The 14,968-nt window shown below is 45.4% G+C and overlaps 1 protein-coding gene across 6 annotated transcripts in view; it reads left to right on the forward strand.

Moving 5' to 3' along the window:
- Window positions 1-2,121: 2,121 nt before the first annotated feature.
- ST3GAL3 (ST3 beta-galactoside alpha-2,3-sialyltransferase 3) overlaps window positions 2,122-14,968 on the forward strand; it is a 184,118-nt gene continuing 171,271 nt past the window's right edge. For 3 of the 6 annotated variants that reach the window (XM_055815364.1, XM_055815366.1, XM_055815368.1), the window contains exons 1-2: window positions 2,122-2,264; window positions 2,954-3,098. In XM_055815364.1, the coding sequence (XP_055671339.1) occupies window positions 2,984-3,098 (115 nt within the window). In that variant the 5' untranslated portion in view covers window positions 2,122-2,264; window positions 2,954-2,983. The remainder of the gene's footprint in view (window positions 2,265-2,953; window positions 3,099-14,968) is intronic. The other 3 variants (XM_055815365.1, XM_055815367.1, XM_055815369.1) reach the window with 1 other exon arrangement.

The following is a 14,968-nucleotide window of genomic DNA, read 5'->3' on the forward strand; positions in this document are numbered from 1 at the left end:
AGATGTGGTGTGGGGGTGGCAAGGCATCGCAGGCAGCTCTGTGTGGCTGGGGCATGGGGGCTTGGAGCAGGGAAAAGAGACCTGGCTTACGTGGATGGAGGGATGAAGGAGCGAAGAGAGGAGCAGACATAAAGCAAGTTTTTGTAAAGCAAAACTGGCCTTCAGCCAAATGCAACACGTCAGTGGGGTTATGGGAAGAAATGAGCCCAGCAGCTGAGCCAGGGCTGGCAGAGGAGGGTGCCCAGCCCGGCCCTGGGGTTCCTGGCTCGGCATGAGGCCAGAGGGAAGGGAGCTGCCTCGGCAGGGTGAGAGCAGCCAGTGTCCTGAGCGCGTCAGCTCTGGGGAGCTGGGGGTCAGTGTGGGCAGCAGCGCAGGGTGGGAGACCTGTAGGTGGGCAGGGCTGCGGCAATGCGGTTGTGGCACCTCCCCACGCACATCCTCAGGGGGTATTGTGGTACCTGGTTGTTGGCATGAGTCTGTTTGTCTCCTGTGCTGCACCTAGACGTTGTCACTGGCATCCAAAAAGCCTAACGGGATGTTAGTGTGGTACATGTCTCCCTTGTGTATCCACGGAGGAGGGTGGCAGCCCTGCAAGCCCCGCTGTGTGTGCGCCACACTTGCAGCCACAAGACACTGACATTGTGCTGAGGACAAAGAGGGGTTTCTGGTTGTGACAGCGGGGTCGGGTGAGCCCCCACCAGCTCTCCTGCAACCCGTGTGGGCTTTGCCTCTCGGCGACAGCTGGGGCACAGGCTTGAGCAGTGCTCAGCCGGCACTGCACCATCCATGGCAGTGTCTGCCTGTCGGCATCGGCACCTGGGCTGGTTGCAGTGGGAGCTGCCACCACGCTGGACGTGATCCTACTTAGTTTCCCTTAAACTCATGTGGCTTTTTTGTTTTCCTTGTGTTATCAGTGACTCATGGAGGGTGGAAATAGGAAATGATTTGGCTGCTTTGCTGTCCTGAAGATGCATGTTTATTCCTTACAGTCTCTTTCCTTTTAGATGACTTTTCCCCTCGTGCCTAGTAATTCCTCTCTTTCTCATTCCCTCCCTGTGCCGCCTTATACTTGTGTTTCTCGCTTGCCCTGTGCCTAACGAGCGTTAGGGTGTACCCAGCAAGGCTGTGGGGCCAGCAGCAAGGAGGGTAATGCTGCAGGAAGGGCGAGGTGTGGGCTGGCCCCACTGCGGCAGTGCTCCTGGGGCAGGTGTGCAGTGATAAGGTGGGGACCATAACGTAGCGGGAGCTGCGCTGGAAGCGTTGCCAGCTCCAAGTTGCTGGCTGCATGGCACCTGCTGCGTGGTTTGAGCTGTGCTGTGCTGCAGGAGCGCAACTGGTGTGCTCTGTGCAGCCCGGCATGGTCCTCGCAGCCTGGTGTGGTCCCGTGGTGGAGGCTGTGCCACTCTGGGAAGCCTGTGCAGAGGCTGGGCACGGCCTTGCTGGGTGTGCAGTGGTGTGAGGATCTGCAGAAGCTGGAAGACAGCGTGAAGGCAGTGGCCGGGGGCACTTGACTGGGTGCTAAACTGGACGGTGTGGCGTGGCTGGATGCAGCGTCGTAGGGATGGGAAGCAAGGCAGGGCTGGGCTGCGCTGTGCGGCGGCTGTGGGCCAGGCTGGGCAGGGCGGGAGGGGGGGGAGGGTCAGGCTGGGCAGGGCGGGGGGGGGGGGGTGGAGGTACCGTGCGGCCGCTGCGAGACCCAGGGGTGCCTCAGCTGGGGGCAGCGCGGGGGCGGCAGCAGCGAGGCACTGCGGAGCGGAACAGCCGGTGCAGTGTCGCAGGGGCCCCGCAGCGCCATGGCCGGAGGCGGGAGCGGCGCGGCGGAGCGCCCGAGGGCCCTGCAGCGGCTCGGGGTGCCGCTCGCAAGCCGCGCAGGAGGAGCGGTGCGCGGGGCAGCGACCGGGAGCCACGGGCCGGGAGAGCCCCGCCAGGGCGGGGGGCGCTGGGGGCTCCGCGCATGCGCGCCGCCGCCCTGCCGCAGCGCCCCTCCGGCGGCGACCCCCTGCCGCCGGCCGCCATTGGCTGCGGGCGCCTCCCGCGATAGGCTGCGGGCGCGGCCCCCCGCACCGCCCCATTGGCCGGCGGCGGCCGCTATGCGGGCGGGTCGGCGGCGCGGCGACCCGCCCCGGCGCCCCATTGGCGGCCGCCGTGCCCCTCAGCGCCGCGGCGGCCGGTCCCGCTGCGCTGCGCCCGGCATGGCGGCGCCCGCAGCCCCGCGCCCGGGGGCCGCAGCCGGCGGCCGAGCGCCCAGCGCCGGCGGCGGCCGGGTGAGGAGGGGCGGGGGGCGCGGGGGGAGCGAGCGAGCGGGGGCCGGTCCCAGCGGCCGCCGCCGTTTCGGCCGGCGGGGCCCGGCGGGGCGGGGGCGGGCGGCGGGGTGTCCGGCCGGCAGCTGGGCGGCGGTGCCGCTGCCCGTTCAAAGCCAGCCGCCGGCGGCGAGCGGCCGGTCCTGCAGGGGCCGGGCGGGCCCCGCTCTTCCCGGGCGCGTCCCCGCCGTCAGGGCAGCGCGTTTCCTCACCGCGGCGTGCCCGGAGCTGCCGGCGGGCTCCGGCCGGGACCTGCGCAGCCCCCGCGGGCGGCGGCCCGGCCCCGTGGAGTCCCGGGCGCTGTGGCCGTGCCCGTGGCGCGCTGGGCTGCCCTGCGCCTGGCGGGAGCGCGGTGTTCGTCAGGCCTCGCCGGCCGCGGCCCTTCTGGGTCCGATCATCTGGAGCGGGCTGGGGCGTAGCGGCGAGCAGGGCGCAGGGCTGCGGCACCCTCCGGCCTCCCCGGAGCGGCGTTTGCCCTTGTGACAGAAAAAGGGCAGCGGCCGAGGTGGCGGTTGTCCCTTCACTGGTGCCGCTTGGGCCACGGGCGTGCTTTACCTTGCGGGTTGGGTCTGTGGGTGTGGGATCGCGTGTTTGGGAAGGATGGCTGTCGGAGAAGGTGGCTCCAACCTCAAGGTGGTTCTTTTTTATCACAGGTCATGTAGAAGAGCAGATTTCATGTGAAGATGGGACTGTTGGTGTTTATGCGTAACCTGCTGCTAGCCCTCTGCCTCTTTCTGGTACTGGGATTTCTCTACTATTCTGCTTGGAAGTTGCACCTTCTCAGATGGGAGGATTCAAGTAAGTATGAGCACCGTGTGACTGCTCCTGGGCTCCCGAAACGTCTGTCAGAGAGCTGCAGTAGCACTAAGGTGGTTCTGATTTAGTAGTATTAGAGGGATGTGATTAAGCCCAATCAAATACTGGAGCTTTTAGTATGCTTAAGGGGTTGAATTTATGATTACCTAATGCTCTTTATGGCTTTGCTTTTATTACTGGGTACGAAAGCAGGTTCACACTTTATAAATCTACTATTAGAGACTTTGGTTCTTAGAATTTTCTCTGTTAGTTTATGATTCCTAATTGTCAAAATAAAGAGTTTGTGCGCTGATACTTTTTGTTTCCTGACTTTTTCTGTACGTTTGAAAACACCTGAAATAAGGGGGTTTTCCGTGGTGGATTTTGATTTCTTTCTGTAATCATATATGCTGGTTATCTCATCATCTTACTTTGTCCTTCAGAAATCCTCAGCTTCCATTTATCTTCCATGTTATCATCTGCCAATTATCTGTCATCTGAAAGGATGTGTCTCAACCTTTTTAAGTCCAAAGAGACATCTGACCTCATTGAATACAATCTGAGGATTGTACTATGTGGTAATGTCATGGGAGGTTTTAGTTGCAATGAGATACAAACTAGGCTGAGGTTTGATTGCTCAGTTACTGCTCTTATTTTTGCTTGTGTTGATTGCTTTCTTGCTTGCATGTGAGAATTGTTTATCGAAAATATAAAAACAGGAAAACAATTCCCCCTCCCACCCAAAATGCAAGCCAGCCTTCTCTGCAGCTGTTCCATGGGCTATTTCAGATGTCTCACAGCCGACCGTTGCTCCCTGGATCAAGGGGCTGAGAAACACTGATCCAGGATTGTTTTTCTGTCTGACAAAAAGCCATCGGTCAAATTCCATCTTCGCTGTATTGTGTTTCTTTGCATGCTGTGCGAGGTTTCTACTGCAGTGCTTATTAAACTTAATATTTTTCTACCTCTGCATGCTTTACTTACATGCTCTAAGTAAAGTTTTACATGATGCCAGATGATGACTTGGATGTGACATTTGCACTGATACAGTGATTTTGACAGGAGGACTGCTAAGGTGTCTTGCACTAGAACAGATATTGTAAGACTGAATTTGTAAAAGGAGATGCATAATGTCTTTCTGAGCAGGGATTGTTTCTTTAGGTTTGTGCTTCAGAGAGGGAGTAAAAAATCTTGATTGTGACCTAAAACTAGCACTTTTGTCAATGAGGTATAGAAAATTCTTCCTGCATGCAAATAAGCACAGAATATAGTTAAGTAAAGTTTTGCCATATCTGCTACTACATAAAGATGTGTATGAAATTATACTACCTGCCATCCTTTGCTTCCTTCGTACCACCAGAAATTGTGTTGGAACTTACCCAGGCCTGCAAAAAAGCCCTTCAGGCCACAACTTCATGTATGAACTTAGTCAAGCGTGGAGGAGAAGCTTTGTGTTTGTGTGACGTATACCAAGGTGCTGGCATGGTTTCTAAATTTCTTCAGGTTTCACTTCTTTGGGTTTTGTGTCTGTAGTTTTGCATGCCATTTGTTATTTTATGTCATGTCAGTCCCTGGGGAGTTTTGTGGCAAGTTTTGTGATGTGATGTTGCAAATATATATGCAAACATTGTGGATTTCTATAAATGGAACCTTAAAAGATGAGTTTAAGTGCCAGCCTAATCAGAATAATTTCTGTTGAGTGAACTGGCTGCTTTTGGGTCCCCAGGATGTTGTGATAGCACTGTGAGGTGATGTCATGGACTTTTTGTTAGATGTGTGTCTCCTTTTTTCTAATCTTGTGTGTAAAATGTGTTCTTCATTTATTCTTGTAAAATGCAGTGCTTGCATTAAGCTTCTTCAGTGTGTACAAAGCAATGATGGTATTGATGCTTATTGATCTTTATCAGCTGTCACAACTGATACAGGCTGTACCAATGTTGCTTTTCTTCTAGATGCTTTTATGAGTTGTGTATTAAATATCAGATGAAGCACCTTGAAATATTAGTGTGAACAGTCCTCTAGTGTAAGAAGGCAAAATTTTATGTGATTGCTTTTGAAAACAGTTAAGGTGGTACCAGTTTTTAGTTGATCTTCAGAGTTTTGTATGTATCAAAAAATGTTTTATTTACCATGTAATTTTATGCATGAGGAACTTAACGCAGATTTAAAATACAAATTTAAAAGCCTGTATTGTGAAACTTGATACGAAGAGTTAATGTTAAGCTTCTATAAATAGGCATTTGAAAGTTAACAAATGACAGAATTGAAGTTGCTCATTTAACCATGATTAGGGTTCCTTGAGCATGGGTAATGTGATACAATGTATAATGGTGCAATTATACTTTCTATTTTCTGAAAGGGAGCTTTGCTTAGTTCAGTGCACAGGACAGGTGGTGCTTGATAACTGTTTGTGGTTTTATTTCCTGAATTACAATTTGGCGTGTGACCTTGTAAATTTCCTTAAGATGGATACGATAATGCTCATGTCCCCAAAGGCAAAAACTAAGTTAATGTGTTAAATTTTGGGGTGCTTAATACTCTTAAGATTTTTTTATTATTATTTTTATGTGTAAGTTATCTTATTATTTTCTCTTTTCTTGTGACCAGTGTCTTTATTCTGTGTGACTCCCTAGCTTCAGTGGTCACATTCATCTTTTCTCTGTTCCATTCTTTATGCTAGAGGAGGCACCGAACTAAGCTATTCCTGACATCTGACACCCTTGCAATATTTTCAGAGACTCCTTTCGGTAAACTTGACACCTGTGCTTAGTATCAGACACAAACAAATTTGTCATAGAGTATGGTGAAAATTATTTGATCTGCTTACTTGCTGCTTGTGTAGTTTGTTCATTTAATGTTTTAGAAAATGCCTGTGTATGTTGTTGTTATGGATGAATTTGATGGTAACTGTAAGGAATCTAGTCAAGCTGAGACTTCAATGTTTGTGTATTTAGCTGCTAAAGTAAATGAATAAATGAAAAGCGTTTGTTTATTTGTACTTCTGACATCTCCAAGAAAGGAGGCTAAACTTCTGCATAGACTGAAAGATACACATCAGTGTTTCTTTAACTGTCTCCATTTGACTTTAAATCTGTCCTCCTGGAGTGATGCCTTAGTGAGTTCTGAGAGATTGTTCTCCTTACTGTGTGACTCTACACCTTGCCAAAATACAAAGGAGAATAGGAAAGAATTAATTCTCTAAGGCTTATCTTTCCTGTGACAAGAATAGATTGAATTCAACTAATGTGAACTAATTAAGGTGAATTAAATTCAACTGCTTCTTGCATTCAAGACGAATCTCCTGTGACTGCTACCCCTCTCTCATCCTTTTAGTGAGTATCATGGCTGGCTACTCTTCCTCGAGCCTTGTCTCATGTCGGTGGCAATATATTGTTAGTTCTCAGAGCAGTAGCAAAGTGCAGAGAAGTGGTATGTAACGCTGTGTGAATGCAGGAGAGCGTTTGAATTCTGGTGATCATTGGGAGTATCTGCACAGTGTTTAGGACAGAGGTAAGCTTTCCTTTTTCTTTCCTGATTTCTGTAATGCAGCTTCAGCCTCTGACAGTAATGGTAAGAGATGTACGCCATCCTTGCACGTTCTTCCCAGACAGGCAATAATGATGGATGCTGCAGCCCTCTGGTTAAGAGTGTTGAGTTGCATGGAGGTGTGTTAAGCATGTAGTACTGATAATGCGGTGTGGGAGACAAAAAGAAGTAAAAGTTTGGCATCAGTTTAGCTGACCTGTACATTCTAGAAGGACCTTGCAGCAGCAGATAATCGTAACTGTTCATTGTGTTTCTGGACACCTGAGTTGTTGGGGAATTCTTATATAGTGATAGGTAGCGATAGGTGCAAGCTTTGAAGGTCTGATATGTGCACTGCGGGCTCTTTCCTAACAACTGCCTGTCCTTTCCTTTCTGCCTTCCCTGATGCATTTGACTCTGGGGAGGAAGGAAGGTGTTATCTATCCAAGTGTGAAGAAGACAGCAGGTGGGAAGGTGCCCCATTATCTTTGAAAAGTACAATGGGAGATGGAGTCCTGCTGACAGTGCCTCTTAGATTTGTTTTATCGCCTTGGAGGAATGCATTTTTACCTGTAACTGAAGGACAGAATATGGTAATGTTAAAATTCAATACTGATGCTTGCTACTTAACCTAGTATGTGTATAGCTGATTTTGCAACTTAAAAATTAATGTGTTGTAAGGAAGGAATGATTCCATTTAAAAATGTCCTGGCTATGGAAATATTGGACTCAATACCCCAAGGCAGCTTTTTTCTTTTCTTTTGTCTCCCCCCCCCCCCCAGCATTGAAATATACTTGGGAAAAAGTGTGACGCTATTTTCCTGTTCTCTATTGTATTTCTGTCTACATTAGCATTGAATTAATTTGAAGAAATATATACTCTACTTCAGGTACTTTTGCCAAAACGTAAGTTAATACAATTTGTAGCTATAGATTTTGAGCTTGTCGGTTTGAATGTAGCTTTTGAAACATCTCCAGGTATGTTCTGTTGATGTCTCCATAAAGAAATCAAGTCACTACTCTGTCATCTGTTGCTCTGTGTTATTTTCAACTCTAATTCTGGAAAGGCAGCCAAAGAGATAAAGCTCTGGGAAGAGATTTTCTGAAGGTATTTCAGGACCCTTATCCTTTTTATTCATTTTTCTTTTAATGTCTGTTTCCATGGGAACTGAGGAGACATAAACAGGCAAAACTGACTCACTTCTGGTTGCAGGTTTTTGGTCTGCTTGCATTTCCATGGAAACTAGTCTTGCAGCAGTAAAAGGCTAAATTAATCAAAAGCAATCAAACCTTTATCTTTAATATAAATACTGATTCCTCTCTTTCAAAGTGAAGTGGTATTTTTGTCAGTTCTTGTATTAGGGACGAAAAATGTACAGAAGAAATGGATCTTTTTACAAGAGTTTGGAACATGCATGTTCTTCCTCATGTGGCTAAAGCCTCCTGGTATGTGTGGTGGTATGTAGTGCGGGTACAACTGTTGTATCGAGTTACTAGGGGTGTCATTTATTCTGTTAAGGGAGTGGATCTTGCATACACTGACATCTGACTTCTTTCCATTCTGTCGTTTAATGAAAAACGAATGAAAATACATTCAGTCCATGTGTGACCAACTAGGCCACAGAGACAAACTTGTCCCCTTTGTGGAGAAAGGCGTGTAATAGTTTCGTGTTCAGACCCTTATCTCTGGGAGTTACTACCCTACTTGCCTTTGCCAGAAGAGGGAAATGCAAGAGTGCTCGTATAAAAAATAACATCTCTGGGCCAGCTCAACTTGGCACTGGGAGCATAAATCTCTCATGAAGGGGGTTTGAGCTATGCTGGTTGAATTTTTCGTTAGGTGGATGAGGGAGCATATCCTTTTTTTACTGTAGAATGACAAGGCACTCGTGCCTCTGTTGTGAAGGGTGGCAAGCAAATGGTGGTGGTAACCGTATCTGTCTGTGGCCTTGGCTTGAGGGGGGTGTGTGTGTCTGTTTCTCTGTGTGTGTGTGTGTGTTTTCGTGCTTTGTTTAAGGTGAATTTATTCCTGTTGCTGTTGCTCCCCAGGCTGAAAAGCCTGAGAGACTTTAACCTTGTGGTCATTACCTTTTTTTTTTTTTTAAAAAAAAAGTGGTTTGGAGAGTATTATGCAGCAGTGTTAAGTGTTCTTTGCGTTGCAGGAAGAAACTGGGAACATTATTGAGACAGATCATTGTGAATTTACGAACGTTTCAGTTATTAGTAACTTCAAGGTTTGTTTCATCTACTCAGCTGTTCTGTAGTCTGTCTTAGTGCTATACTTATTGCACCAAAATTGAGAACAAATGTTCAGAAAGTTCTCATAACATGGATCCAGCTACAGATTTAAGGGAACTCTTTGCTACTTTTCAGATGCTTTAGGGATTTGAGGATTACAACTGATGCTTTGAAGTGTTAAAAATAGGAAGTAATGTTATCAAGGCAGCAGTGATTATTAGAAAAAAAATGTAAAAATAGGAGTTAAAACAACAGTTGTCTGGTAAAGTAGCCTAACTTTTCTAAGAATTCTGTTGGACTAAAATATTCCACTTGTGTTCAGCTTGAAACTGAAACCTGTAGTGTACTAGCTGTGGTGGATGGTTCTCTTATATGCGTAGAACACAGAAAAAATGGATTTAATGCCCAGAAATTGTTATCACTGTTCAAGTTATTTTGTGCTCCCTGTTAATCTGCCAGAATAAGGAGCATGGCTAAACTTAAACTCCTGTAACTCAGGACATTCAGTTGTGGTAATATGTTCCACGGCTGTAATTGTGCCAGCTACTTTTTGCTTGGCTGGAGACAGATATATGTAAGGTCCTGGTTCCTCTTGCTCTGGCTGTTTTGATGCAACCGCACAGGGCTGCCCACCCTTTTCGCCAGAGGCAGCTGCCTGTCTGCCACTAGGACAGAAGAGACTGTCTACTCGACGAATATGAATGAGAACTTTTAAGGTGTATGAAAAAGTTCAAAACAAAATTAACAGAAAAATCACGAGTGCCTCTCTGTCTTTTAGAAGGCAGCATTTCACAAGGAAGGCTAAAGAAACAGGAGAATGAAAGTGTTTCATCTTTTTCTGACCTGTTACTAAATATTTAGTGAGATACCCAATGTTGCTTTACAACCTTGCTGTTCTAGGGACCTCGCTGTCTCTCCAGGAATTTCTAGTGCTGCTGTAACGTTACCAGTGCAGGACAAAACTCTGCTGGGGCAAGGAGAAATGATGCATGACAGAGCTGTTGAGGGAGGGAGCAAGCATAATATTGCCTCGCCCTAGGGATTTCTTCAGAGGAGGAAAACTCCCCGAGCACTTCAGCCTTTAGGAACCTATAGGGGCAGGTTTAGGGAAGGGTGTTAAGAGCATAGCGCCCTAAGCACTTTGTGGATCAAGGAGTGATTGTTACACTGTGCTTGTACTCATCTTGATTTTGTCTTCATTTTAGCTTTTTCAGCCCTGGGTTACTGTTTTAGTTCTGGGCTAATGTTGACTTCTTAGTGAGATAGAAAAGCAAGGTGCAAGAATACTTCTCCATCCCCCTACACACAGCTGGGTCTGAGCTTTGCATCCTAAAATAGTAAAGTGCTCTTGCTTGTCTTGACAACAGCAGTCTTGTTGCTGTTGGAGTCCCTGTTCAAGCCTTTGTATTTCCCGCTCCCCCCATTTGTGTGGCGAGCGGCTGGTGCAGCTGAAGGAACTTGTCCAGTTTAAAACAGGGTGTGGTTTTATTTGTTTTGCCCAGTTGACCTTAAGCTAACTTAGGGTTTCACTTGCTCAGCCCTTGTGCATTTTCTCCCAGTCCCCTCCAAGTTTGGGAAGGATAAGTCCCTGTGACATTTGATAAGTGGATGGGGACAGTGTTTGTAAGGGGCGGCACTCAGTGTCCTACCTGCAGCTCGAACTGTGTCCTCTGATAGTTTTTCAGAGGTCAAAGTCAGCAGCTTTCTGTATTCCGGAAGGTACAATGCAGTGAAAGCACTTTACCTCTCTTAGCAATTGCTCTGCAGCTGAGTGCTTTCAGAGGTGAAAGGACTTACTCAGCTGACTGTGAACCCCTTAGCAATGAGTTCAGCTGGAAACAATACCTCCCTGCGAGGGCCGCCTCATCTGCGTTAGTAAGTGGTTCTCTGCCTTTCCTCCATTTTGTGCTGTACATCCCCTTGGTGCGCGAAGTGCACGCCTCTGACCTGTAGCCATTGCAGCAGCAACGGCTGTCGTGCCTTCAGATGTTACCAGCCTTAATGGAAGCTCCACCCTATCGCTCATTTGAATGATCACACGGACTTTCTCCGCTGGCTTTAATACAGGCAAGGCTGGCTTTTGGGCACCTTTCATGCCCACTTCAATTCTGCTTCATGTCAGTTCTGCTGATGTTGTTGGGGCAGTAACTTCTGGCGCAAAAGATGTGTGATTTGTTTCGAGTTGGACGGCTGTTGCTGCTGTGATCTTCTGACTGTGGCCTTAGTACCGATTGTGACCATGTCTGTCACACTTAGGGATGTTTTGCAGAGATTTTTCCTAGATTGTTTTCTTCTGCCAACCTTTTCGGTGCTCTTGTCACTATAACAACTCATTTTTTCTCATTGCAGTCTGGGTTTATATCCCTGTGTCAGGCTTAGGCAATAAAACAGCCAAACGTGGGTATGACTTGCAAGGGCAAGTACAATTGGGCCATGAGGCATAGCTCCGTATGAATTATGTATCTCTTCTGCACTTCAGAAGGTACGTAATTGTGCACCCAGGCATCCAGCAAAAAGTAATTTGTACTGAGTGTGCATATCCTGAATATATGTTTGAACCTGAGATAGCTGTTTTCAAGTGGTTGCTCCTTCATGGCACTACATGATTATATTGGTCTTGTATGCATTGCTTTCTTGAGGCAGTAATAGTGTGTGAGGATAGTGCCAGGATTCTAGTCAGGTACAGAAACTACAGGATGTTTCTTAACCAGTTCTTGGTATTTTGAGTAACCAAATGCCTAGACAAGCCATGTATCTGTCTGTCTCTGAGAGTCGGAATTAAGCATTTCTTGCTCTGTTCCAAAAAAGAAAAATCAGACTGTGGTAAAATCAGGTATTTTATTTTTTTGCAGCTATTATCTGGTGGATTTCAGTGTTAGGGAGACTGATTAAACGTGAGGTTCATCTGAGCTGCAACGGTGCAGGAAGTATGCCACTGAATAGCTCCTGGAACAAAAAGAGTTAACACAGTGTAAATACTGAAAAGTTTAACTGCTATCTTTTCTAGCTACAGTGACTGTGCATGTTTTGAGGAGTATCTGTTCAAAATGTTATGCGTAGATACACGTGTGCTTTAAAAGAAGTAATAAAAATGAGATGGCACAGATATCAGTAAGAGTTGAGTTTTCCCAACAGGTAAGTAGATGGTTCCTATGTATGAAGGCTTACTCTAAAATAAAGTGTTGACAAAGTTAATAATTTATAAGTGCAATTGCATCTTTTTATCTTTGTCACAAATTAATCAATCTCAGAATACCTTAAATACTATATAGATACTGATTTTCAGCTGTGATGGTGTCTTGTGTCCAGTTGGCCAAACAAGGGTCGCTCTCCTGTGATTATGCATTCTACATCTGTGAAGTTCAGGAGAGCAGTAGTATGCTGAAGTTGCTTGCTTGGGGCAGAGATCGTCTGCTGATGTTTGTGAAAACACAGCAGTATTTCAAAGTACGTATTGATGATAACAAAACTGGTGATGGTCTGCATGGGCAGCGCTGGCGGCCTGATGTAGGTACTGTAATTGGGGTACCATGTGGCTAGTGTATGTTGATGCTAGAAGTTGCCTTAGATGCCACTGTGGAAGTACCTCAAGAACGAAGTGTACAACCTGAACAGTTGTGAATGCTGGTTTGGGGTTTTTCAACATTCAGATTCACCACATCAAAGGCACTGTACTTCATGCTTTCCAGCTGCATGAATACCGCAACTGCCTTTTTCTTTTTAAAGGTAGTAATTTATTTTTTTGTGTAATGGAAAAGTTTAATTTTTCTCTCCATACTCAAACACAGAATTCTCTTTTCTATTTAAACTTTAAAAAAAAATTATGTTCAGGCACAGACTAAGCTTCTAGAATTTCTGCTCAAGGGATGCGAAACTGAGCTTTTGAAAGGAGGGGAATAATGGAACAGTTCAGGCAGTTTTAACCATAGCAATCACTAATGCTCTAGGTATAATTAGAAATCTAATTACCGTGAATTTAGTTGCTAAGACTTTTCTGCCTTTTGAGACTTGCCCCACACAATTCTATCAGGTTCCAAATAGAGCATAGGCGGTTCTCCATTATACTGCTAGGAAATTAGTAATGCTGCTTTTCTCTTTTAGCACTGTTGCCATAATCTCTGTTCAGAAGTGCCTTATCTGAACATTGGAAAAGCTTTTATTATTTTTAAATAAGATGTATTATAACATTAATTTCTGTATATTTGAGTTCAGAGCTTTTGTGTTTGAGTCCAGTACTTCATTAGAAGCAGAATCCTGAGTTAATACAATGTAAAGACTGCAAATTGAATTCTAGTGAAAAAATGTGTTAATTCTGATTGAATTTTCTAAATTTGCCTCCTCCTTAGAGGTGCTTCAGATGTAGATTGAATATTTCTAAACTTCTGAAAGATAAATTTGCACATTGAAAAATAAGCCTTATTTGCATTACAAAAAATATGAAAGCTTCCGTACTGTATAATAATATATTACTTCTGCTTACTGCGTATTTTGTTTCCCACAAAGTTAGTTTTATAATTACAGCATATTGTATTATTTGGGAAATAGTTTGTGCTTCTATGAGTAGAGACCATGCCATTATATGAAGGGACTGCCTTTAGGCTGGTATTTCCTAACCTTTGAATGCTTTAAGCTTCTTGATATAGTTACTAAAACTTTTCTTTTTTCAAGAATTAAAAATAGCTCATAACTAGGGCTAAGTACTCTTTATGATGTACTCTCCTATGTAAGTTACACTTCCTGCTTCAAAGGGTGGATGGATAAAGGACTAGAGAGAACTGCTGTTGTCTGGCGATTTGCTGCTTTTCTGATACAGCCTTGATGCAGAATTCCTTCCTATAATTAACTGTAAGTTTGGCTTCAGAAATGCAGTTGAGAAGTAAGAGGAACCATTAGTTGAAGAACAAAAACCTTGGTATTTGGAAGTTCACTTTTTTCTAGCAAACTTTATAATTCTTACATAAAAAAGAGCAAAGGTAAGACATTTTTCTGCAGTCTTCAATGTGATTTCAGGAAGTTAGGGCTAATTTGATTTTTATTTAATACTGAACAGTGTAGCCAAAAGGTTTTAAAAATCCCTCTCAGTTGTTGTGTATTAATTGCTATTTTTGACACAATGCTGCACTAGTATAAGCACGCCTTGTTCAGCGGCCCTGTATTTGTTTGTGCCTTTGCAGGAATGGAATTACCCACTAAGTAGCTTTCCTTATCCTTGTCCCTGTTCACGGTGTTAACTAATCTTGTGGCGGTTTCTTTCTTGAAGGACCTGTTTATAAAAATGTTTGAGATATCTGTATAATTAATTTTTAATTTTTCCATTGTTTGTCTGGAAGAGCCAGACAAAACATGTAAGATGATTTATTCAGCAGCCAGCTTTTCTGCCTGTGTTGTGGACCAGCGGGATTTGAAGAGTTGTTCCCATTTGTGTGAAAGTGTTCTACTAAGTGTGGTATCTACTGTCAAATCTCTCTCCCTGAGAGCTCTATATAATGTACCTGGAACTGCCTGCAACAATATCCCTATTACCTCTTCCTGCGTGAGCAGTTCCTTTTTTTTCCTTGTTTTATGCTTGTCTGTTTCTATATAGCAACGATTTTTTTAAAAAGGCACTTTGTTTCGCATGCTTGAAGAAGTGAAAGTTGCATGGGATACTGTGGGTTTTTTTTCTTTCTCTTTCTGAGGAATGAAGTTTTTTGCTTGGTTCTCTCATTTAATTATTTTTTTTAAAATGCTTTAATCTTTTTAAGGAGTAAATAGCATGGTAGGGTAAGTAATGTGAAACGAATTCTGGACTTGCTTTACTGGAAAAGTTTCTGCTGAGCCCACGACTAAGCAGCTTCTGCTCCTCTGGCTCGTGTTCAGATATGCTGGAAAACTGGTTTGTATAGTGGATGGGACCAGGAAACTGATACAGTGTGAAAACAGAGGCCTTCTCTTCCCTCTCCCTCCAGCTCTTTAGATGTTATTTTTAATCCATACCTGGCAGGCTGAGATGCTTAAACCAATATTTTTACTAAAATACTCTTGCAGGGTCGAGCCGGGAAGGGCTGTGGCTTGTGGCAGCGTGCGGTTGCGGCGGGTACCGCGTGGGGGCAGCAGATGTCTTCTGCTTC

This window comes from Falco peregrinus, chromosome 10 (assembly GCF_023634155.1).
Source record: "Falco peregrinus isolate bFalPer1 chromosome 10, bFalPer1.pri, whole genome shotgun sequence".
In the NCBI taxonomy this organism is placed as follows: Eukaryota; Metazoa; Chordata; class Aves; order Falconiformes; family Falconidae; genus Falco; species Falco peregrinus.